Raw genomic sequence first — 24,962 nt, 5'->3', positions numbered from 1 at the left:
AACAAGACAAAAAGACAAGCTGCAAATACGAATCACATTTTTGTAGCTTATTTTACGTTTGCCCTGAATCCACGCAAGATGTATATTCTCACATTGATTTACACTTTTAAACAACTGCTCCAGAAATAATCTACTTTATGTACAAATAACAGCTTGGTACATTTGTACCAACATAATGTGAAAATAAGAATGTGTCCCCAGAACACAGAAGCCCCATCCGCACTATCATTTTCTATGATTAATGGACCGTGAAAATTGGGGAAAATCTCTAATTTGGCATTGAAATTAGAACGATCATATCATAGATGTAATACCACCATTGATTTTTCCCTATTAGTCTTTGTTAAATTTGCACTTTTCAAAAAAATCTGTAAAATTTCAAATAAAGAAATACTTGGCATGAGTAAAGTTTTATACTGTCCAGTCCTATAAAAAAAAATCACCAATCAAATTATTATCTGTGTACAAGGTTTAGTCACCATGTAACCTCAAGATTATAAAATATTCTATAGACATCTCAAATAAAAAAAATAATGGTGCTTTGAAATACCCAAGACATATGTTTATGACACAGAAATCTTTTGCTGCAATAAAATGTAGGATTAATTACCTACAACTGTCAAATTCAAGGGAATATTTTTTTGACCATTTTAGTATACAACCGGATGTGACGTACCATGATTTGGTGGTATTACACCTAAAGAAGACATTATGGTTTAATATACTGATTGTGACTTTTTTCCTTTGTAGCACTGATTATTTCAAGCATTTCTGTCAAGTTTTGTCATAATCAGTTCAATAGTTTGAGAAAAATCTAGTATAATAAAAGACGACATCTACAGCGATTCGAGCAAAATTTCTTCGACAAATCCAAACCAAGCCGCATCAAGATAGAATAAAGTGTGGACCAATAAATGATCAAACAGTTGAATATGATACTCCAGATGATTTTAGGAAGATAAATACCACTTATGGACCTCTTTGTCTGCTTTATAAGGTCTCTTTTGGTCAATTTATACCTCTCATTTACTCAAAATTTCAACTTTTCAGGCCAATAAGTAAAAATGATGGGGTAACTTTCACTAATTTATGATAGAAATGCTATCAGAAATGAGTAATTGAAGTATTTTAGCAGAATGAACAATCTATATACAATAATACTGTGTTCAAAGAGGTTTCAATAAGTTCTTGCGTCAAAATTAAATTTACGCCGCGTTCCAGCGAGGGACATAAAAGGCTTCTCTTTTAGTGAATAATTTGTCGTTACAGCATCAAAAATAATTTCATTAACTTATAAATATATATCTATTTAAATAACAAGAAATTTTAACACATGAGATTACTCACAAGGTCAAAGGTGATTGTACAGCTTCCCATATTAGGTGTAATACCAACATTGATTGTCCCCTATTAGTCTTTGTTAAATTTGCACTTTTCAAAAAAATCTGTAGAATTTATCTTTAAATAGTTGGCATGAGTAAAGTTTTATACTGTCCAGTACTATAAAAAAAAATTCACATAACATGTCATTGCATATAAGAAAATAACCATCACTGGAAGTTAACCAATCAAATTTATCCCCTTATTTTATCTGTGTACAAGGTTTAGTCACCATGTAACCTCAAGATTATAAAATATTCTATAGAAATCTCAAATGAAAAAATAATGGTGCTTTGAAATACCCAAGACATATGTTTATGACACAGAAATCTTTTGCTGCAATAAAATGTAGGATTAATTACCTACAACTGTCAAATTCAAGGGAATATTTCTTTTCGATCTATTTTCGTATACAACCGGATGTGACGTACCATGATTTGGTGGTATTTCACCTCATAGGGAATATGTGTACTAAGTTTCAAGTTAATTGGACTTCAACTTCATCAAAAACAATCTCAACCAAACACTTTAACCAAAACTTTAACCCGAAGCAGGACAAACAGACGGACAAACAAACGAACAAACAGATAGGGACTTTAGAAAAGAGAGGGAAACACAAAAGAATACACATAAGAATACATGTAAAACCCACTAACCCCTGGGGAAAATAACTAATATAAATTTAGACAGAAAAAAAGATTGTGCAAATTAAATTATTTGCTCGTAAAGTCCCATTGTTTTGTTTTTAAGTGATTAGGATTATAACACAATATTGAAGGCTGTATCCCTATTTGTGACATATTTACCCGGTTTAATTCACCATTTTTATATAACACAATATATGTACCAAGTCAGGAATATGACAGTTGTCATCATTCGTTTGATGTGTTTGAGCTTTTGAATTTGCCATTTGATTAGGGACTTTCCATTTTGAATTTTGAATTTGAGCCTAGTATTTTTGTGATGTATTTCTTTTTTCTTAGTGTTGAACATGCATGTAGCAATTAGAAATAAATTGGTGAGTCGTATTTGGTGTATTTATAACTAAAGAAAGTACAGCTGCATTATATCCGGAATTCCGATATAGATTTCAAAATAAAATTAATGTTATTTGTCTATACAAAACTATGCTATAAATGTAAAAGCATCCGTAAATAACAGCTGTATTACATGTAAAGATGGGAATATGAATCGATAACAATTAATAGTGAACATCGAATTGCAACTTGTTTATCAGGCATGATTTTTTAAAAAAAGAATAATTCTTGACATATATTTATACTTATATACAAGATATCCCAAAAACTTTTTTTGCAAATAAATAAGTAGGTGAAACTGATTTGACTAATTTTTGTACAGTTTCGGTTGACAAACTTACTGTATAAGCTGCAAGCATGTTAATTCGAGTTAAACCCTTTCTTCAAGATTAATTTAGATAGCAGTAAGCAAGAACAAAAAGGACAAAATAGATATCCGTAAATAGAAATAATTTTTACTGAACTTTTGCACATTTTTTTGGGGTCAGCTTGACCCACCTCCGAATGCGGATACATTGAAGACCCATTGGTGTCAATCGGTAGTTATCTGCTCTTTTAAGATATTATCCGTTTCCATTCTCAGTTTGATCAGCACCCTTTATTACAACTTACTTTTCTTTAAATGAAAAAAAAGTACCGAGTGAAACATTACTGATTAATCCATCTGCAATTACAATAATAACACAATAGTCATTGGTGCTGTTATAGAAAATACCATCAAAAACATCAGACTGTAGACAACACCTGCCACACTGTAGATACGTATCAACAATTATTACACTTTTTATATTCCCGTGAACATCCATGCTATTCCACTTTGGAATCCCTTCCATACTTCGCAGACTTTTGCGTGTAGGATATAAAGTTTGTAAATGCATGCAATCTGATGTTCAGGAGTTGTCATTTGTTGATGCGGTTCAATAGTGTTTTTCGTTTCTTGTTTTTTTTTTATAGATTATACAGTTTGTTTTCCCTTTTGAATGGTTATACACTAACCTGTTTTGGGGCCCTTTATAGCTTGCTGTTTGGTGTGAGCTAAAGATCCTTGTTGAAGACCGTACCTTGACCTATAATGGTTCACTTTTACAAATTGTGATTTGAATGGAGAGTTGTCTTATTGACACTCATACCACATCTTCTTATATATAATTGATTATTAAATACTGTTAAATTGTGTATGCCAAATGTTTATTGTATTTAAGAAATAATTCATGGAAGCCATAGATTTGTTGGGAGTTTACACATGGCCTTGACCGTGATTTTTTAATTTTATCCTTTGCGTTAGCGGGGGATAAAATTTACAAATACCACAGCCCTGGTCATGTGTAAATTTCCGACAAATCTACGGCTTTAATTTCATTAATTAATGCAATTCTTATAGGACAAATACGGTCATTAAAAAACTTAAGCGAGGATGGATATGCCATGTGTGTTGCTGTTCTATTTTACTCACTGTTACAGTGTATATAAAGTGCGAATCCAGTCAGTTCATTTTCACTGTTGTATGCGAGTATGTTCATTGTAGAATAAAGGATCACGGGAAAACTTTATTTCTTTACGTTTTGAAAATACCAAAATAATTGATTTGAAACTAAACTTTAACATATTTTCATTATGATGTGTCTTTTTAATGTATAATAACAGTATTAAAGTTAAGATATGTGTTATAAAAGCAACATAACATAGAAAATATCAGTTATTAAAAGCGATCCATTTTCACTATAGATGCGATGAATTATCACTGTATGGCATTCATTTCTGATGTAGAATTTTCGAAAATGCGATGAATTTTTATGGTAGATTAATGTAATAATTAGACTTGCAACAAATGAAAAACTTATTTGATTACTTTGATATTTATATATATATTTATAACTTGTATATGTCTGTAGAAACTGGCTGGCCATTTATACGTTTTCACACAGTATTGACATGTGTGAACTGTATTGCCATGTTTCCCCGCAATGTTTTTTTTTCGGTTCGTATATTGCTATGATGTCGTTATCGTCTGCGTCGTCCGAAGACCCATTTGGTTTCTGGACAACTTTAATTTAAGTGAATGGATCTATATAAATTTTAAAGAAGGTTCAATACCACAAAATGAAAGTTGGGATAATGTTGGGGATGATGATTTCAACCATTTACGAAAAAGGGGCATAAAAGAAGCATGTTTTAAGTTTCAGAATAATTACTTGTGTATAAGAATTTTGATTGTTCTGAAATTGTACCACAGTGTTCAATACCACAAGTAGAATGCTAGGATTCATTTTGGGGTAATGGTACTAACAGTTTAGGAATGAAGGAACAAAAAGGGACAAAAAACAATCATGTTTGTAGTTTCCGGATAATTACTTGTGTGTACGTTTTTGGATCTTTTTCGCATTGTACGACAAGGAACAATGTCACAAAGGGAAGACTGGGATTTGGTTCGGGGATAATTGCCCCAAACATGCAGAAATTAGGGGCAAAAGAAATGGCAAAACAAACATTTTTCTAGTTTCCAGATAATATCTTGTGTTCAAGTATATGAACCTCTCTAAAATTGTACTACAAGGTTTATTACCAGAAAGGAAAGACTGGGATTTGGTTTGATGGTTATTTATCCTAGAAGGAAAACAAAATGTTATGGGCGGGAAGAAACCTTCAGGTGCACAGTATTGCGCATACGATTTAAGATCTTTGACTACATCTACCTTGTGTCAGAAACCTATATAACGTCATAAATTTGATCACAATCCAAATGCAGATAGTATTAAGCTTTAATATCGTATCCAAATTTGCCCCAACTGTTCAGGGTTCGATCTCTGCGGTCAGCGAAGTATTTTTAATGTTTTACTATAAAACAAGCAGATGTGATTATAGTTCCTGTTGCTTTCTTCATATGGTATGCCAGCATAGGCGTATCCAGGGGGGCCTTGGAAAAATTTGGTTGATTATATAGGGAATCACTGAAGCATGAATTGAGCCCCCCTTTTAGGTCAGCCATCGGGCCCGCCTTATAAAAAGTACTGGATCCGCCACTGCCCAGTTCTGCTTTTGAATTGTTTGGAATAATGAGTACAAATCAGGCTTTCTCCATGCTATCTGTTGTTATGCTTATTGTGAAGTCTTAAAAGTTTAATTCACACTGGTCACATTTGTTTAACCCATTAGTGTGGATCTTCTTATGCCTGGGAAAACTAGATACCCATTTTGTCTTAAAAGGACACACGTGCATTGGTATGAAGACCCCTCCTTAACTTTAGTTCTTTTTTCTGTGATTCATCTTCACTTGCCTCCCCTATTGTTGAGCCTCCAAATGCTTCAATATCCATATTCTGAAGGAAAGATAGTTTTTAGCTCAATTGTTGCTTGCATGTTCTTTACTGCCTGAACAACCTGAAATCAGTAAATAAGCGAATAATGCATTAGAATAGAAAATAAGACAGCCCCTACCTCAATTATCAATTTTAATGGAATATTTTTCGATTTTTTTTTGTGGTTCACGTTACGGAAAACCTTCACCTTTAGCTTTTTCATTTGTATGGTGTCATGTTTTGAAATGACTTAAACATTGTTAAATACGCAAAACGGACTTGCACGGAGTTTTATCTTATTTTGATCCTGCAGATTTCTTCGAGCTCTTTTGCATTAGTTCTTTATGTGATACATCTGAATAAGAATTAAAGTTCTGTAGTTTTTTTTCTATTGCAATTTTTAGAACAATAACATCAGCAAAGCGTTTGTAAATACAAAATGTAGGTTCCGATACATGTGGATTTACGTGGAGGTATATTGTAACATCTATTATTATGCTCATCTCTGAGACTGCGCTAAATATAGATAGATCGAGAATTTGATCACGAAGCGAAAGAAGCGCGTCATATAAGAATTAAATATTAACAATATGTCACTCAAGACAAGTTGTAGTTTAATACATAGTTTTAAATGACAAATATAAGTAACCAGTACAAATTTTGAATGTCATCTATAACTTGATATCAACAAACACTGTTGTATATTCAAGATGACCCAAAGCACGTTTTTTTTAAGATAATAATGAAATAAACGGAACCAATTGTTCTGCACCAGATGCGCATTTTGACAATCAATGTCTCTTCAGTGATGCTCCACGCCAAATAGGAAGAGCTGTAAACAATGTATACATTTTTCTGATAACAGTTCATGCACATTGTTTTAATGTGTCCTTATACAATGTAAAAGAGGGACGGAAGATACCAAAGGGACAGTCAAACTCATACATCTAAAACAAACTGGCAACGACATGGCTAAAAATGAAAAAGACAAACAAACAACAGCACACATGACACAACACAGAAAACTGAAGAAAAAACAACATCAAACCCCATACATAAACTAGTGTTTTGTTATCTGTTATCTGTTATTTTCAAAAATAAATGAATCCTTAGTACAATTTTCAAAACCATACAACACAACGTTTGGATAAGTAACCAACGTCCTATACAATGATTTACAACCATTGAATATACCTATAGTTATCAAAGGTACCAGGATTATAAATTTTAGTACGCCAGACGCGCGTTTCGTCTACATAAGGCTCATCAGTGACGCTCATATCAATATCAAAATCCTATCATCGTTATGATTCTAAGACATCAAATTGTATATTAAAGATTGTCTAACTGTCATTTTGTTTTATCCCCGACATAGTCTCACCTGTTAAAAACAACAGCCATCAACAGACACAATTGTTTTGCACAGACATAATGCATGTTTCTAATAACTGTACAGCTGCTATAATTCTGTCGGTGTTTCAAATGAACTAGATGCAATTGTCAAAGTATCTTAACGGTTTTTTAGGTAAATTCGGAGGTTTTCTCTATAAAGAAAGCTTAATAGTTGCTATACAATGCAGGCATATTGATGTTTTTTAATCGTTTTTCTCAACATTAATGATGTTGATCTTACTTTGAATTTCGAACAAAGAGATAAATTAAACAAATGCTCAGTGCTAATTGAAATTCAAAATAACCAATATTTTACGTATAATCAATCCCTGAAAAAGAATTAAAGCTTAATATGTTGTAGATGTATTGCTTAATCTAAGGCGATTTTGCAGATTTAGAACACTTGTTTTTTTTTTATAAAACAGTAATAGTATCATGGCAGTTTACACGTACCTGGCTGGCGATACCCTTGGAAACCAAAGTCCAACAGCATACGTATCGATATAGTGGTATTATTAATATTTACGATACACATTTTTCTGCATCTTATTGGGGTTTGACAAGAAAGGTTCTTTCAGTTATGGACTTTTCAACAATATCAATTGATTTAAAACCTTAGGTTTATACATTATTACAGTTATGCTTAATTTCTGTTGATGCATACTTTTTTTTAATTATTCTATACAAAGTATGTCATCTGAAAAAATGATTAACAACATACATTTACATATTAAAGGAAAAAACCCAGTTTAAATGATAAAAAGGAACGAGGATCGGAATTTAAACAACAACAAGGTGGTAATGCCTTTATTAACAGCATACTTTAATTGAATGTATTTAGTTGTTATCTGATCAATTGTATCTTGATAGCAGACTTTGGTTTAATCATGTAAAAAGGTAGTGGTTTTGAGGGTTTAACTGTATCTAAATAGAAAAATGTAGTATGACAGTGTTCGATTGTCTTGTCTACAATGTATTCACCCGTTTTCCTTAGTTTATATCAAATTCTTTATAAACGCATATTATATTTAGATATCTAATCAGCAACCAAAAGTAAACAATCCACTGACCAAAAGTATATTTACATAAATTCTTTAGCAGCTTTTCTGATATTGATTTCCATAATAGGCATTTAATATATCATAGAAAACTTAACAAACTCAAAGATCTTGTACTTTTATTACACTGACCGAACTAATGTTCTATGTGTTTTTGAAATGAAACCTTTCTTTATTGTTTATGTTACTTCACAATACACATTTATTGGTACTAGTATGAAAATAGTTCACAGTCAAATCAATATAATAAGCATTAAAATAATTATTTGATAAGTGTTAATTTTCATGTCCATTGTTGATAATACAAACTTTATTTTTGGCATATTACTTTTAGTTTTGAAGTGCTTGAAATATTTCGATATATCTGCAGAATTGAAATGTTTTAATTTACAATTATTATAATGATGGCCATAACTTTGTTCGGAACTATATCATTATGTGTCCTTCTTTTGATTCAAGTTATTTTTGGTAAGTACATGTTAGCAGCAATAACTTAAAATATGCAATACGCTTTAATCCTTGGCAATACGGAATTGCCTATGCATTAAACTATTGCCTGAAATATTAAGTAATTATGCCTTTTTTCTGACATATGTACATTCGGTAAATTATTCTTGATGTAAAGTATTATACGAGAGTTAACATGTATTTATTTTATATGTGTTATAAAATTTAAAAAAAAAAAAACTTTTCCTACAAGTGTTTATATGCAATAAAATGAGAGGAGTTTAAAGATTCGATCTGAAAAAAAAATGAAGAAAATTAAACTGATGGCGCTGGCGTATATTTGGTCAAAAAAGACAAATGATAAATCGAATGTTTGCCAATATCATCTTTCGATCGATTTTAATTTAAGAATACTGTTTAAAATTGCGTGAAATGCTCGACATAGCAATGCTATTTAGACAGAGATTAAACTTTCACCTTTTAGAACCCATAGAAAATATTGCAACTATAGACTTCTAAAATTATAACGGTAAGACATTTACACAATTGGGGATTCAAAAAGGTTAATTAGTTTGACAAGTTATACATGAGAATGATGAAAAATTTTATGGTAAATTGGAAAAGGCGCAAAACAGATTATGGTAACAGAACTCGTATGATTTTAACAACCTAATAAACACTATGTAGATTTTCCCATGATGCCATTACTATGCGAATATTTCGCGACATTGTGCCATTTCTAACATGACGCATTACACCTTAGACCGTTGGTTTTCTCGTTTGAATGGTTTTACACTAGTAATCTTGGGGGCCATTATAACTTGTTGTTCGGTGTGAGCCAAGGCTCTGTGTTGAAGGCCGTATATTGACCTATAATGGTTTACTTTTTTAAATTGTTATTTTGATGGAGAGTTGTCTCATTGGCATTCAAACCACATCTTCCTATATCTATTTTGTTACTTTCTTATAGCTAAAGCGTCGGTCGGTAGGTCAATAATGGTATAGGTTAGTTTTAACAACATAACACAATAGAGCATTGCAAATACATTGTAATTAATGAGTTTGCGATACAAGGTTTCTGCGCAATTTTGACTGGTTTGCTTTGTGCAAATTATATTTGTAAAGAGATCTTCATTTGCCATATATATTGTAAATTTGGACAGTACATTACTGAATTTAATGATTTAAAACATGTTTTAGTGAGTACCATTGAAACCTTTGTATCAATTCCAAACTGGGATACAACTAATGTCCAAGGAAGAATAAACACACCAATAAAAGTCAGGACATCGCTTGAATGTTCTAGATGTAGTCATCAAAATAAAACATGCGACGGTTTTTTCTATGACAATACTAGTGGACAGTGTGCGACCATTAACATAGAGGATGGCATCATAATATATGAAAACACACTGGGCAACTTCTTTTACAGGAAGAAAGGTAAATCTGTGTTGGTTATGCATAAAACATATTAAGCGTACCACGTACATTAAATTGCTTGCCTGATTTTAGCTCTTAAATAACATTAACACATACTAATATATACGACATATTTTTGGGCAAAGCGTTCTGTGTATATGTGAGGTTGTTCGTAAGCTTGTAATGTGACAAAGTTAACAAAGAAATCGAATCACCAAACATTGTGTCAAGTAGTCGTTTTGACACTTCCAAAGCACCACCAGTTTTTGGTGGGATTCGTTTTGCTGTTGTATCCCTAGTGTGTCTTTGGTTTTTTTTTCTCTCATCGTTGTCAAAATAATGAAATTTGATGCAACTGTCGTACAAGGGAGAGGGTTAGCGCTATAAATAAAGGCAACAGTAGTATACTGTTATTCGAAAATCTTAAATCGATTGAGAAAAAACAAAACAAATCTGGGTTAACAACTAAAACTGAGGGAAACACATCAAATATAAGAGCAGAACATAAACAAAGGTTTAAAAATGAGTTGTTTTTTTTTTTTTTGGACTTTTTGTTTTGAATTTTCCTCAAAGCTCAGTATTTTTGTGATTTTAGTTTTTGAAATATTGATTTTGACACTTATTTAGGAAATGATATAAACACATAATCATAATCTTTATGTTTTGATAGAATGAACGAATGGTACAGGAGTCAATGGATATCAGTTTGTGAGTTCAAACCCCCACTCGTGCGGGTGCACTCGTCTCCAATCTTAATTGAAAAGGATTATCAGTTTTTCTATTGAAGGTCGGTTGTTTTGGCTGATTACTCCGGCTCCCTCCACCAATAAAAACCAGCCTAAATGCAGTGCTTAAAAATGACGTTAAAACACTAAACAATCAACAAATACAATCCTTCAGTCATCAGGTTAATATCAGTCTATCAAGTTCAAGTAGTTTAATATACTAGCTAAATGGTGGAACAGTGTAACAATGTATACACCCAGTCTATAATCAAGAGAGGTTAAGAACTTCCCCTGTGTATAATACACATGTATATACTGACTGACGACTTATATGGTACCTACTGTTATACAATAAAAAAAACATGCTATATAAGACATAAATATGATTGATATCCTTATGAACATAAATGTAAGATTCAGAACGCTTGCAATTTATTTTAATATTCTTGAAATTCATTGGTTTTTACTACTTAGTGTAATTTATGCCTTTCTTGTGGTAAATTCTGCATACCAGACTAGGTAATTGAAAATTGATATTATTCATCTTTTTGTAGATTGCCTGGATTCTATGAATACATATGGCAGTTGGACATTTGTATCACATTTCACGCAACAAAATTATCATGGAATGCATCACAGCAAAGATGCGCTGATGATGGCGGGCATCTGCTAGGTATACAAAACGGAAGAAAAGAATACTTCTTTTTACCATATTTGTTGGCAAAATTTGGTAGGTTTTCGCTCTTATGGTCATACATATCATCATGATTTGTTTTGTCCAAGCATTTATTGAAGTGAAAATTTAAAGTGAAACTAAAAGTTACAGTTTATTTAGAGACTATCAAAATAAGCATTTTGTTAGATGGCATCTAAATTAAATATAAAATAACAAAGATACCGTACTAAGTTTAATTTAAAACAAATAACATTATCAATTGACAAATCAAAAGCTCAAACAGTTCAAAGGAATGGAAAACAACTGTCATATCCATAACTCGATGCTACTGCTGTTGGACGTATTGTATTCGAGAGTATCAACAGCCCTATAGTCAGCCCTTCGGTGTTGACACATTAATATCAATTATAGGGTCCTCAACGCATGAGGGGTAACATATAATAAGCCTGGTACCTTTGATTACTATTGGTACAGGCATTTTCTTATGTAGCAAATGGTTGATAAAACCTAGTTTTATAGCTAGCTTAGCCTCTCTCTTGACAATTGCATATAATTATAGTTACAGCAATGTTTGTACAAAACATACAGACAAAAATGGTACAAATGTCACAATTTGGGGTACAACCAACAACAGTTTTTCTATAATTAGTTATCAAAGGTAACAGGATTATAATTTAATACGCCAGACGCGCGTTTCGTCTACATAAGACTCATCAGTGATGCTCATATCAAAATAGTTATCTTAATCATTTTTTTTAAAACAAAGTATTGTAATTAACAGAAATAACAGGATTATTCGGGTGGTGGATAGGTAGAACTGATGTATACCAAGAGGGAACTTTTCGTTGGATGGACGGAGCACATGTTACATACACCAACTGGGGTAGTAATGAACCAGATAATCTGATGTACAACGTAATACCAGGCGCTGACTGCATGAGATATGGCTTTCACCCTAAAGCAAAATGGTTTGATACTGGTTGTAACAGACATTTAGCATTCATATGCGAAAACAAAATGTTTTTGTAACGTTTAATGATATGCTTATTGAGGAATAACATGTACAACTTACAATTTGCATTTGTTTTGATATTTTTTTCAAGCATTATCTTACATAAAAAAACTCGGACAATATAAAAAGGAACAGTCAATATCACTCTATAGGTCGAAGAAGTTCCAAGGCAAAACCATAAACTGGGATTCATCTGTAGAATACCAGCATAGTAAAAAAAAAACGTCATTACCATCATGTTTCAACCGTCATAAGCTTTAAGGTCAGTTTAACTGTAAATTTTGTGATAAGTCTAATTCGGTAATTTCATAATAAAATAAAAGATTATTCAGGTTTATTTTGTCATATAGCTCTTCAACTCTCTCGGTACTTTTACATGCTTGGCTTTCAATATAAATGACTTTGAGCGTTCTTGATAAAGATAAATACAGAAAGGCGCCTCTGACGCATAAAATATTTATTAAACGTGTTTTTTGCAATATTTTGTAACATAATTATGTTTAAACAAACAATGATTTATTGGTGTTTATATATTTAATTAGTATTGTGCTATTTGGTAGCGGTCATATTCGAGTTGAAGAACTACATGTTCCACGTGCGAAATTCGAACTCACAACAAGAGTGTTGACATGCTAGTGATACAGTATTTGACTACTTAGACCACTTGACCACCTTGGCCAAAAACCAAATAAGAAATATTTCCGTGAAACATTTGAAATGATTAATTCAAGTATAAAGCTATAAAGTAATAGTTCAATAGCGTCCTGGCAAGAACATTGGATAATTAGAGTTACCTTTTTTGTGTGTGTGAGGGGGGAGGGGGGGGGTATGCATGCATGAAAGAAAGGTAAAAGATACCAGATGGACAGTCAAACTCATACATCGTAAATAAACTGACAATGGCTAAAAATGAAAAAGACTAAAATTAGTACGAAAGACACAACATCAAAAACCTAAGACTACTTAACACGAGCCTCACAAAAAACTTGGGGTAATCTCAGGTGCTCTGGAAGGGTAAACAGATACTGATCCACTACGGATTGTCTACCTCATATTAACAAACATACAGGTATGAAGAAAGAAAACAGCGAATTTGCAAAGAAACTGTACACATTTTTACCATTTTGATTTCCATTTGTAAAACGAAACTTGTTTTTATTCATAATATTTAATATAACAGTATAAATAATTTTTAAAGGTTCCAAGTTTATAATTTGATACACCAGACGCACGTTTCGTCTATATGAGACTCATCACTCAGATAAAAAAGTCAAAACAAATACAAAGTTTAAGACCATTGAGGGCCCTAAATTCCAAACAATTTTCTAAACAGGACTAAGGTAATTTATGCCTGGGATAAAACAATGCTTAGTATTTCGAATAATGTATACTTTTACAAACAGTAAATGTATAAAAATTACCATATAATTGATATTTATTTCAACACCGAAGTGCTGACTACTGGGCTGGGGATATTTTCGGGGACGAAACGTCCACAAGCAGTGGCATCGACCCATTGATGTTAATACCTATCAAAGGTACCAGGATTATAATTTGATACGCCAAACGTGCGTTTCGTCTACATAATATTCATCAGCGACGCTCAGATCAGTCAACAAATAATTAATATTTTACGGAGAGATGTGTTCGAATACTTGAAATCAAAGCTCTGTCATATTTACTGTCTGCAAGAAACACACTTTACTGAAAAAGATGAATCATTTATTAGAAACCAATGGGGAGGAGAATGCATTTTTAATTATTTTGCTTCAAATCAAAGAGGAGTTGCCATTTTATTTGCAAATAATCTTGAATATAAAATAAATAAGATAAAGAAAGATGATAATGGAAATTTTCTTGGTGTAGATATTACAATTGAAGGTAAAAATATAACACTTGTTAATTTATATGGACCAAATAATGACTCACCATCTTTTTATAATAAAGTTAATGAAATAATAGAAAACTTTAATTACCAACAAATTATTCTGACAGGAGATTTTAACTTAGTTCAAAATCAGGCATTATATACATATAACTATCTAAATATAAATAATCCAAGAGCAAGAGAAAAAATCTTTGAACTTATTGAAACTTATGATCTAATTGATCCCTTTCGAGAATACTACCCAGACAAGAAACGATTTACATGGAGAAAAGTTAATCCTCTGAAGCAAGCTAGGCTTGATTTTTTTCTTATATCTCGGAGTTTCTTTCAAAATGTAAAAGAAGTAGAAATTCAAAACAGCTATAGATCTGACCATTCACCAATAGTTCTACACTTTAAAATAAGTTATTTCAATATTGGGAAGGGTTTGTGGAAATTTAATAATAGTTTATTGTATGATATAGAATATGTTAAATCTGTTAAAGAAAAAATAAAACAAGTAAAAGATCAATATGCAACTTTAGTATACAATAGAGACTCACTAGACCAGATTAATTGCTTAGATATTCAATCTACAATAAATGATCAGCTGTTCTTAGAAACATTAATGACAGAAATTAGGGGTAAATCAATTTCCTTTGCATCATATAAAAAGAAAGAAAGAAATAAATTGGAAAATGCTTTAGTAAATGAAATTCAAAAATTAGAAGAAAATATACAAACCACAGAAGCTCTTGAAGATCTCAACCAAAAGAAATCTAAATTGCAAGTTTTAAGACAAGAAAAAATGCCTGGTCATTATGTTCGCTCAAAAATGCAATGGGTAGAAGAAGGAGAAAGATCCTCAAAATATTTTATCAACTTAAAAACTAAGAACTTTGTTAATAAAACAATCCCAAGACTAGTCAATAATGAAGGCTGTTTAATAAACAAACAAGAACATATTTTATTGGAAGCTAAAAACTTCTATAAGAATTTATATTCAAAGAAAGATACAATAAATAGTGTTGATCTTAATAAGGAAATTCCATTTTTAGACGTTCCCAAGTTAACAAATGAAATAAGGGATACCCTTGAGGGAAAAATCTCCTATTCAGAATTAACAGCTGCTATTTAAAGAATGAAAAATAACAAAAGCCCAGGATCTGATGGATACACCAGTGAGTTTTTTAAATTCTTTTGGATAGATTTAGGTAAATTTGTTCTTAGATCAATCAACTATGGGTATATGGGTGAAATGTCAGTATCCCAAAAAAGAGGGATAATTACTTGTATACCAAAGGGAGATAAACCAAGACAATATATGAAAAACTGGCGACCAATAAGTCTTTTAAACACAATATATAAACTCGGGTCTAGCGGTATAGCAGAGCGTTTGAAGTCTATTTTATCACTTCTAATAAATAATGATCAAACAGGGTTCATTCCTAGAAGATATATTGGTGAAAATACTAGACTAATTTATGATATTTTATTGTATACAGAAGAACATGATATACCTGGTATTCTACTCCTTATTGATTTTGAAAAGGCGTTTGATTCAATTTCTTGGAGTTTTATTGAAAGTGTATTAGACTTTTTTAATTTTGGACCTTCTATTAAACATTGGATCACTACTTTTTATACCAAAATTCAATCTGCAGTAACTCAAAATTGCCATCTCTCAGATTTTTTTTAGATTCAGAGGGGCTGCCGACAAGGGGATCCTCTATCACCTTATATATTTTTACTATGTGCAGAAATACTTGGTATACTTATACGAAATAATGACAAAGTTAAAGGAATAACTATAGATGACTCAGAGTATCTCATCTCACAATATGCAGATGATACTTCTCTTATACTTGATGGATCACCTGAATCTTTGGATGCATCTCTCCGTACTCTAGATAAATATGCAGATTTATCAGGTCTTAATATAAACTTAGACAAGACCAAGGTTGTTTGGATTGGGAAGAAAAAGTTTAGCCAAGAAACTATGTGTGCCAAGTGGGGATTGGAATGGGGTTCAAGCAGATTTACACTTCTTGGCATAAATTCCTCAGTGGATATTAGTGAAATTGAAAATTTAAACTATAACCCCAGGTTGAAAAAAATTGAAAACATTATAAAAACTTGGACTAATCAAATACTCTCACCAATTGGAAAAATAACAGTGATAAAAACACTTATAATATCAAAATTAAACCATCTATTGCTGTCCATACCTAGTCCAAATAGCACAAAGCTTATAATAAACTTTTTACTGAAAAAATATTTTCCTTTATTTGGGATAACAAACCAGATAAAGTCAATAGAGACACCTTATTCAAACCGTACTGTTTAGGAGGACTAAAAATGATAAATATTGAAAACTACATAAAAGGTTTTAAATTAACCTAGATAAGAAGAATTAATAGAAATAATTCAAAACTAGTAAAACTATTCCTCTTTTCAGAAAATTTGAATTTCTTGGAAATGCAATTTCTTGGTCCTTATAAAAAGTTAAATAATCCATTTTGGAAAGAAGTATTTGATGCTTGGCAAGATCTTCAAAGTGTACAAAATAACTCTCAAATTAAAACATGCCCTTTATGGAAGAATGATGGAATAAAGATTGATAACCATTCAGTATTATGACTTTTGATCACTTTAATAATGTATACAATATTAAAACTAATTTTCTCACATATTAAGGCCTAATTTTGTCAATAAAAAAGTATTTAAAAGAATATCAAATATGTCCAAATGACTTAAAAAGAGAAAACGGTCCAGTTTTGCCCTCGGTGTTAAAGTTTTTTTTTTAAATCCCAGAAAGGTTCAAAAGATATGTATAATATTTTGAATAGTAAAAAGTCAAATCCTAAACAAAAATGTGAACAAAAATGGTCATTAATTCTCAATGCAAACTTCAATTGGAAAAATATCCATGTATTGCCCTTTTATATTACAAAAAAATTCAAAATTGCAGTGGTTTCAATACAGAATAATACATCGAATTTTAGGCACGAATGAACTTCTCCTTAAAATAAAAATTAAAGATACAAATATTTGTAGTTTTGGGTGCGGAGGGGTCGAAACAATAGAACATATATTCTGGACGTGTCCATATATATCAAAATTATGGGAAGACCTTAACTCCTGGATATTTGAGAAGACAGAAATAGAACTAACTTTAGTATTGACTTGGTTTTATTTTGTATTTTAACAAAAACCGATAAAAATGATATAAGAAACATAATACTTCTGTTAACAAAATTCTACATTTATAGAAGCAAATTAGCTATGGAACAAACCAATATAATAGCACTTAAAAATTATTTAAAGGAAAACTTATTAATAGAAAAAAATATATTCTATAAAAATAAATTACTCAGTAGGGCAGAAAACTATTTAAATATTTAAATATACGAGTTCCTAGCACTCTTTCCTCAATACGGATAGTTGAACTGGTTCAACTGCGATTTCTAGGTTATGAATGTTTTACTAGTAATACAAATTTTATGAGATGCAGCACGATAAAGTATGAAACAATTTAAAAGCGAAAACCCACGACCTGATTGTTTCTGAATCATCAAACAAGAAACATATAAGGCAAAAAACAACCAGCTCCAACAAATAAGGCGAAATACAACCAGCTTCAACAATTTAAGCAAAAAACAACCAGCTCAAACAACTAGCGCAAATACAACCAGCTTCAACAATTTAGGCAAACAACAACCAGCTCCTACAACTTACAAAATAAGGGGCTTTTGATTTGGGACAGCTATTTAAATATTGTGGCGATAAAAAATTGTTTGTGAGTCCCGTCATAGTATCATAGTATGGTACAGTGTACCAGGAAATCATAGTCTTTTAAACTATAACATTTAGTTGGTAAATTCTGGAATCATCAGTAAAGTAACAAGCACAAACAAACCGTAACAAAAAGACTACAAAAAAGTCACCAATATCAAAGAATCCGCAATAGTTGAAAGCTAATTACAAATAATAGATTAGGATTGTTAAAACTACAATAAGGAATAAGTTCTCACTCAGTTGCTTTAGTTTAAAGATGTCATTAGCACTAGTCTGTTGTACACACTGCCATGAGCAATGCAACAATATAAAAAAAATAATAAGATGTTAGGCCAAAAGGGGTCGTAATTTTATATGGCCAAACATATTCAGTTATGTATCAGTCTAATTAAAAAAAACAAAGTTTGTTTTATATTAAGAGATTTATATAGTGTATGGAGTTCAAATCATAAGAAATAAGTTTAAACAAAAATATTTTTCACCAAGGACACATGCACAACTTACCTGATTACAGATCATAAATTAGAACCGTTGACTGTTAAAATTGTTGATTAGATATATATCAAGTATTCACAATTTAGTATCTGTTCATGTCATGTGACTTTAAAATAAAAGTCTATCATTTCAGTCATATTCCAAACTTTACCAGCTTCTACCGGGCCCGAATACATCTATGACCTTATTCGAGCAACTTCCGTATCTGTTCTTATTTGCTGACTGTCACTGTCGTATACAGTGTGTTAGGTTTGGTTGATGAAAATGGAATTTAATCACAGGTAAGTACTTTGCATATTCAATGTCATTCATTTTATTCTTTTAAAAGAGATAACATGTAATACCATATGAATTCGGACAACTCTATCATTTCAAAAGTGCAATATTTTACTAGCGTTTTGACGCTTGAAAGGCATAAAGCCCATACTTGAATCAATTGTACCTTCAACACACAGTCAAGCCTGGCTTTACAGTGACACAAAGGAAACAGATTAATTACATATTTTAGACAGGTTCCCTTTATAAAGAGATGGTCGATGGAACCACACTTCTTTATTTCAAAACGATGTACATGCATACAGTGATGTACAACGACATACTCTGCAATGCTTTGTTTTGTTTTTTTGTTAAATCACTTTAATTAAATACATATTAAGTGCCTTAATTATATTCAGTTTATACAATTAGCATAGTAAGTAAACTAAAAAGGACCGACATTTTTCTTAGAGATTTCGGTATACTTTTTCGGACTTTGAGATTATTCAAACTGTCAAACTATGCCAGAAATATTTTCCTTTCTTTTATAAACAAGCAAAGAGCAAGTTCTGGAATATAAAAGATAAACATCATTATTATTTTAATGACAATGCTATTTGCGATATAACAAAAAACCTGAACCGAAAATAAAAATCATATCAAGCCTTACGAATTATTTCTGATATAGGGAACGGGTTAAAAGTTAAAAGTTAAAATTAAACTCCGAGCACTTTAGAATAGTTTAGAATTAAATATTTTGACTGCTTTTGTTTGGACAAACGAGTCAAAACAGCCCGTTTATAAATATCATTTGTCTATTTTGTTACTGAAAGTGGTGCTTGTTGCCAACAGTGAGCAATGTATAGAGGCATCTTTTATACAGAACGCGATGGAGGGTCATGAACTACTTGTTATATTAGATGCTCATGAGACCAGGTTTTACTGTACTTCAAAGTGATATAGAAAGATATTGATAATAATTATTTATTCAAGATATTTTAAAGCGTTGAAAAAAACAACCGAGCTCATCTTTGATAACAGTAGCCATATTGTCGTGTTACTAGATATACACCTGTACACGTTATATCTATTATTTTATTTTATATGTATGCACCTTAACATTGTATACAAAATTTCAATTTTAAAACTTGTTAAATGAATTCATGCTTTTTACCCTTTTCTTTACGTTCGAACATCATGCACATGGTCGCTGTATACAGACGTCATTATAAGGAGTATGCTCCTTACATAAGCACTGCTACCACAGAATCAAAAGAACGAATGACTTAAATCAAGACTTAATAAGTTTAACAGAGAATACCTGTTTTCAAATAAGCTTCGGCTTTGTTATTGATATGGTTTTTTTTCGAGCGACACCGATGAGTCTAATGCAGACGACAGCCTTCAATATATGGTTCACTTATTACTAAGCATGATATATTTAAGGTCCTTTTGTTTTCGTGATTCTTCATCGTGATAGTGACACAATGAATGCGATATTATTTATAAGAACTATATAATTCTTCTTATTATTCATGTCATTTTTAAAATTGTTAGTCAAGTATGTATACCGTATTAGTTAGTAATGTACTGAATTAAACTGATCAAATATATAAGAACATATGGTGAGAAAGAACAAAAGAAAAAATTCAGACTCTAAAAGATATGTTTTTACGATAATTTATGTAAAGACTGTAGTTTTGACGCTAGAGTGTTAAAATTCAAGTTTATAATTTAAATCTAGTATATTGGGTGACTACGATTGTTAATTCAGAAGTGACTTCGAAGTTTTCATACATGCTATTTGTGCGCCAGAATGAGTTTTGTATTTATAATAAACGCTCGGATTCCAATATCTGATACTATATGCAGATTGTATTTGATATCAATGATAAATGTCACATTTACGTGCTACATTCACATTAATAAATGCACGCAATAATTTCTGAATTTACAGTACTCACATGATATACGTGTTTGGTCATCAACACGCATCCTTTCTTTTAAATTGCTTCTACAAGTTACTGACATTTTTAATTTACACCAAAAATTAAAACATCAAATATCTTTCTAAGAGATAAAATATGTTTTCGAAACTTTGTTTTAGATTATATCTTTTATCCATGTTGTACGTATTAAGCATGTTGGATGGATCTTCTGCACAGCCAACAGATACAGACTGGTTCGATTATTTTCTTAAGTCAGGAACATCATGTAAGTTAAATACGTGTCGTAAAAATGATCCAATTTGTGAATGTTATCTTACTATAGAATATGACTTATCAATGTTGTACAAAGGGTTCGGATCACCGGCAATATTTCTGAAACCACAAAATGGTACTGCTGTAAATTTCAATACTGGTGAAAAATTCAATGAAAAAATCGAAGACAGTTTTATTTTAACCGATGGCTTTAACTTACAGAAAGTTATATCTATAAACGGACGATTTCCAGGACCAACTATCACGTCATATGAAAATCAAAACATGATTGTCCACGTAAGGAACTTGATGCATACTGATAGTATGACTATTCATTGGCATGGAATGCACCAAAGATCAACTCCAGAAGAGGATGGTGTAGCGTTTATAACTCAATACCCGATATTGCCAGGCCAAAATCAAACATACAAGTTTAAAGCATTTCCATTTGGAACTCATTTTTACCATGCACATATTGGTGACCAAAGGACAATGGGACTATATGGGCCACTCATAGTTATTCCGGAAGGTTTTCAACAGGTTTCGCAACCACAAGAAGGAAACAATGTTTTCATAGCAGTTTTGCAAGATTGGAATCATGATGACAGTTCTGAAGTTTTATATCAGAAACTGTTATGGGGTGATTACGACCGAAAGACAGGAAAAGCATACAACGTAACTAATGATCATTCTGGTGCAAAGTACAGTCGATTTCGATTTCATTCGGGGTTAATTAATGGTCGTGGACGTTATTACTCATCTTCTACTGAAAACAATGAAGCTCCGCTTTATAAATTTATTGTGGAAAAAGATCAAAAATATAGATTTAGGGTGATAAATGCTGCCACAATGTATCCATTCCATGTATATGTAGAGAAGCACCGTCCATTATATATTGTGGCCTCAGATGGACGAGAAATCCAAGAAGAAGCGACAGAGTCATTTATTATTCATCCCGGAGAAAGAATAGACTTTATGTTACATACTGATAACGTTCCAAGCACTTACTTACTTGTCGCAGAGTCTTTAGAAGTTGGCATAGAACAACGAAATGAATATCATGCAGCCGAAGCTTTGATTTTTTACAAATCGTCACCTACTGTTATAGATTTAAACCCACCAAAGGCAGATACAAATAACTGCAATGTTGATGCTTGCAAAGTTTTCAATTGTCCCTTTGAATATTATCCTGAACAGGAAAATCGTTATTGCTTCAATTTTAACAACGTGGCTTCAAATGACCCAAACTCGCAAACAGACGAGATTAAAGGTAAAGCGACGGAACTTTTCTTTAATTTTGGGTTTCCTGGTGAAAAAGGATACACACCTGGTTCCGTGAACGGTCACCAATTTCGTTCTCCGATTGTCAATGCCTTAGCTCAGCCAAATCAAGTAGATTATAATTGCCGATTTTGTAATGCATCCAATATATGTAAATGCACATATTCAGTAACCATAGACCGTCCAAAAGATAACACTATATATCAACTTATTCTGACAAATATTGGAAATGGATCTGGATGGTCACATCCAATACATTTACATGGACATTCGTTTTACATTATGAAAATAGGATTTGGTAAATATGACATAACTACTGGCAATATTATATCAAACGGCGGACAGGACACAATTGACATAATTTGCAACGATAAACACGGATATTGTAACGATGCGAAATGGAGAAATGAATCGTGGTCGGAGGGGAAACACCCTGACTTGAATTGGAAGGATCCCCCACAAAAAGACACTATTATTGTACCAACCGGAAGTTACGTTATCATCAGGTTCAAGGCCGATAACCCAGGTGTTTGGTTCTTACATTGCCACATCGACTTGCACAATACGAATGGGATGGGAATGATCATAAATGAATTACCGGAGCTTCAGAGAAATACTGATAAAGGTAACAAAATATTTACATGATGTCCTTTGTTTCCATAAGCTTTTTGTATTCGCAAACCTTAAACATCAGTATGAAAAGGATCAAGTTTACGTAAAGTATAGTATCAAAAATACAAAAGGCAATCGAGTACGATTACAGATTACGATTACCCCATCCCTCAAACAATACAAATGATGTTTAAATTTGTGAGTATTTTTGAAAAGATGATAATTTTGAAAATATTTATTTATCTTATATACATCACATACTTTCAAATCCAAGAAGCTAAATTTATCTTTCTGTTTATAAAATTAAAATAATAACATTTTTGCGTTAGTGTTATAATCTATGATAATTTATTTACTGTGCTTTATTATAGGAATATTTGTAGCAAATCAAATATTATTTCTTTGCACTTTCTTCAAATGTTTTCCTTTGCGTTAGCAGTAATAATCCATGCTGGGTATGAAATTAGAATAAGCAATAAGAATTGATAAAAATGGCTAAATGATTAGTCAGTGTCGTCGCCTCTATGTCTTCAAATGTGTTAACTTTTGTGTCACCCTTAACAATCAAATGTAATAAACCATTGTATGTGCACAAGGACTCTACGAATGACTTTTTTTGCAGATGCAGGGAAAAAATCAACATCGTATTATTGGGAGATGATTGGAATTCTAATTTATTCAATAGTTATAACGTTTATTCTAGCTTTTCACTGTTGCAAAAAGAAGTAAGTACTACAAGTTATCTTATATGGAAGACAGTCGCGAATACGTATAAAATTTACACTGATATTTTCATTTAGAAGTTAAAAACAGTTTGCAATATATATATATATAATCAATATATATATCCAATCACAGAAAGCTTTTAATTTAAACTTAGTCATTTGTATAACCTTTTAAAGTATAAAATCTGAAATTTAAAAACATGATTATCTATATCTTGACATCATTCGCAATGTGGTTTCGTCTTAAAAGCCTTTACAGATAATTCAAGACGTGTCAAAGGGACGTAAACGTCATTTTTTGTGTCATAAATTATAGATGATAAACAAAAATTGAAAAATAAGCAGGATATATAACCAAAAAATCGCTTCGATTTTTTTTTAAACACATCATGACTGTCAAAATGTATGTTTATGTAAATACCTTTCTCATTTATAAAGATATGTGTGAATGTAAGCTGTCTTGCACGTACAGTAATGGTATAACAGATACGGTTACGTACTATATAACGTTGTAATAGTTATATATCTCTCTCTCTCAGATGATAATGCCAGACAGATACAGTTACATACAGTATAACGTGGTTATAGTTATGCTCTCTCTCTCTCTCTCTCTCTCTCTCTCTCTCTCTCTCTCTCTCTCTCTCTTTTCGATATTCATAGTACTCTGAAACTTAATATACTTGTATATATACATGTCTGTCTGTCTGTTTGTCTGTACTTTTTCATCTTTTTATTTTAGGAGAAATTACCAGCGGATGTAATGGGACGATAGGCATACATGAAGAATTTTCTATTCATTCAACATAAACCTTATAAAGTCATGAAATACATGTAATGCAATAGGTGTAATGTATTTGTTTATTGAAATGATTTAATAAAAAGGCATTACTAAGACAATAAATGGTCAATAGAAACACGTTTTAATCCTCATAGCACGGTTATGATAGCTTGAAGTCTATACGTTTGCTTGTTGAAGTTCTTTACCAATTATATGGAGAATGCCATTTGATGTCTTTAGTTTTCTATGTTGTGATTTGTGTACTGATGTTTATCTTTCCGGCGTTTTTCTTTTTTTGCCATGGCATTGTCAGTTTGTTTTCTACTGAATTTTGGAATATTTTGCCTCTCTTGTTAGATGCATGATATTGCAAGGCTTATGTATAAAGGTGAAATACTGCTATGACAAAAACACCGTTCAATAGAGTTAATATCGACCGTCATTAATGTATTAGTTTTATGGAATTATAGTAATATACAGTTTGGATTTTTTAAAGGTGCATAGTACA

The 24,962-nt window shown here is 31.6% G+C and overlaps 1 protein-coding gene and 1 long non-coding RNA gene across 3 annotated transcripts; both read left to right on the top strand.

Annotated features, from left to right (window-relative positions):
- Positions 1 to 8,556: 8,556 nt before the first annotated feature.
- LOC143043521 (uncharacterized) lies at positions 8,557 to 12,657 on the top strand. Its single transcript, XR_012968438.1, has 4 exons — positions 8,557 to 8,631; positions 9,811 to 10,050; positions 11,309 to 11,484; positions 12,212 to 12,657. It is a non-coding gene; the product is annotated as an uncharacterized LOC143043521 (long non-coding RNA).
- A 6,036-nt stretch (positions 12,658 to 18,693) lies between these two features.
- Positions 18,694 to 24,577, top strand: LOC143042586 (uncharacterized). Of its 2 annotated transcripts, none has more exons than XM_076214986.1 (4): positions 18,694 to 18,883; positions 20,965 to 21,071; positions 23,574 to 23,676; positions 24,416 to 24,577. In XM_076214986.1, the coding sequence occupies exons 1-4, from the start codon at positions 18,861 to 18,863 to the stop codon at positions 24,435 to 24,437; spliced, it is 255 nt and encodes an 84-aa protein (XP_076071101.1). In that variant the 5' UTR covers positions 18,694 to 18,860; the 3' UTR covers positions 24,438 to 24,577. The 2 variants fall into 2 exon arrangements, with proteins under 2 accessions (XP_076071101.1, XP_076071100.1); XM_076214985.1 differs by having other exon boundaries at positions 18,700 to 18,883; positions 20,965 to 22,964; positions 24,416 to 24,575.
- Positions 24,578 to 24,962: the final 385 nt, after the last annotated feature.

Source organism: Mytilus galloprovincialis, chromosome 8 (genome assembly GCF_965363235.1).
Source record: "Mytilus galloprovincialis chromosome 8, xbMytGall1.hap1.1, whole genome shotgun sequence".
NCBI classification, from domain to species: domain Eukaryota; kingdom Metazoa; phylum Mollusca; class Bivalvia; order Mytilida; family Mytilidae; genus Mytilus; species Mytilus galloprovincialis.
Note: the sequence above shows the minus strand (reverse complement) of the source record. Positions and strands in the feature narration are given on the sequence as shown.

What these genes read in the sequence shown, in the direction of transcription:
- LOC143042586 (XM_076214985.1), top strand. Translation starts at nt 18,861, where the DNA reads ATGAAAATGGAATTTAATCACAG. An exon ending in TCAGAGAAATACTGATAAAG is followed by an intron (nt 22,965 to 23,573) that starts GTAACAAAATAT and finishes CTTTTTTTGCAG; the next exon opens with ATGCAGGGAAAAAATCAACA. An exon ending in TTTCACTGTTGCAAAAAGAA is followed by an intron (nt 23,677 to 24,415) that starts GTAAGTACTACA and finishes TTTTTATTTTAG; the next exon opens with GAGAAATTACCAGCGGATGT.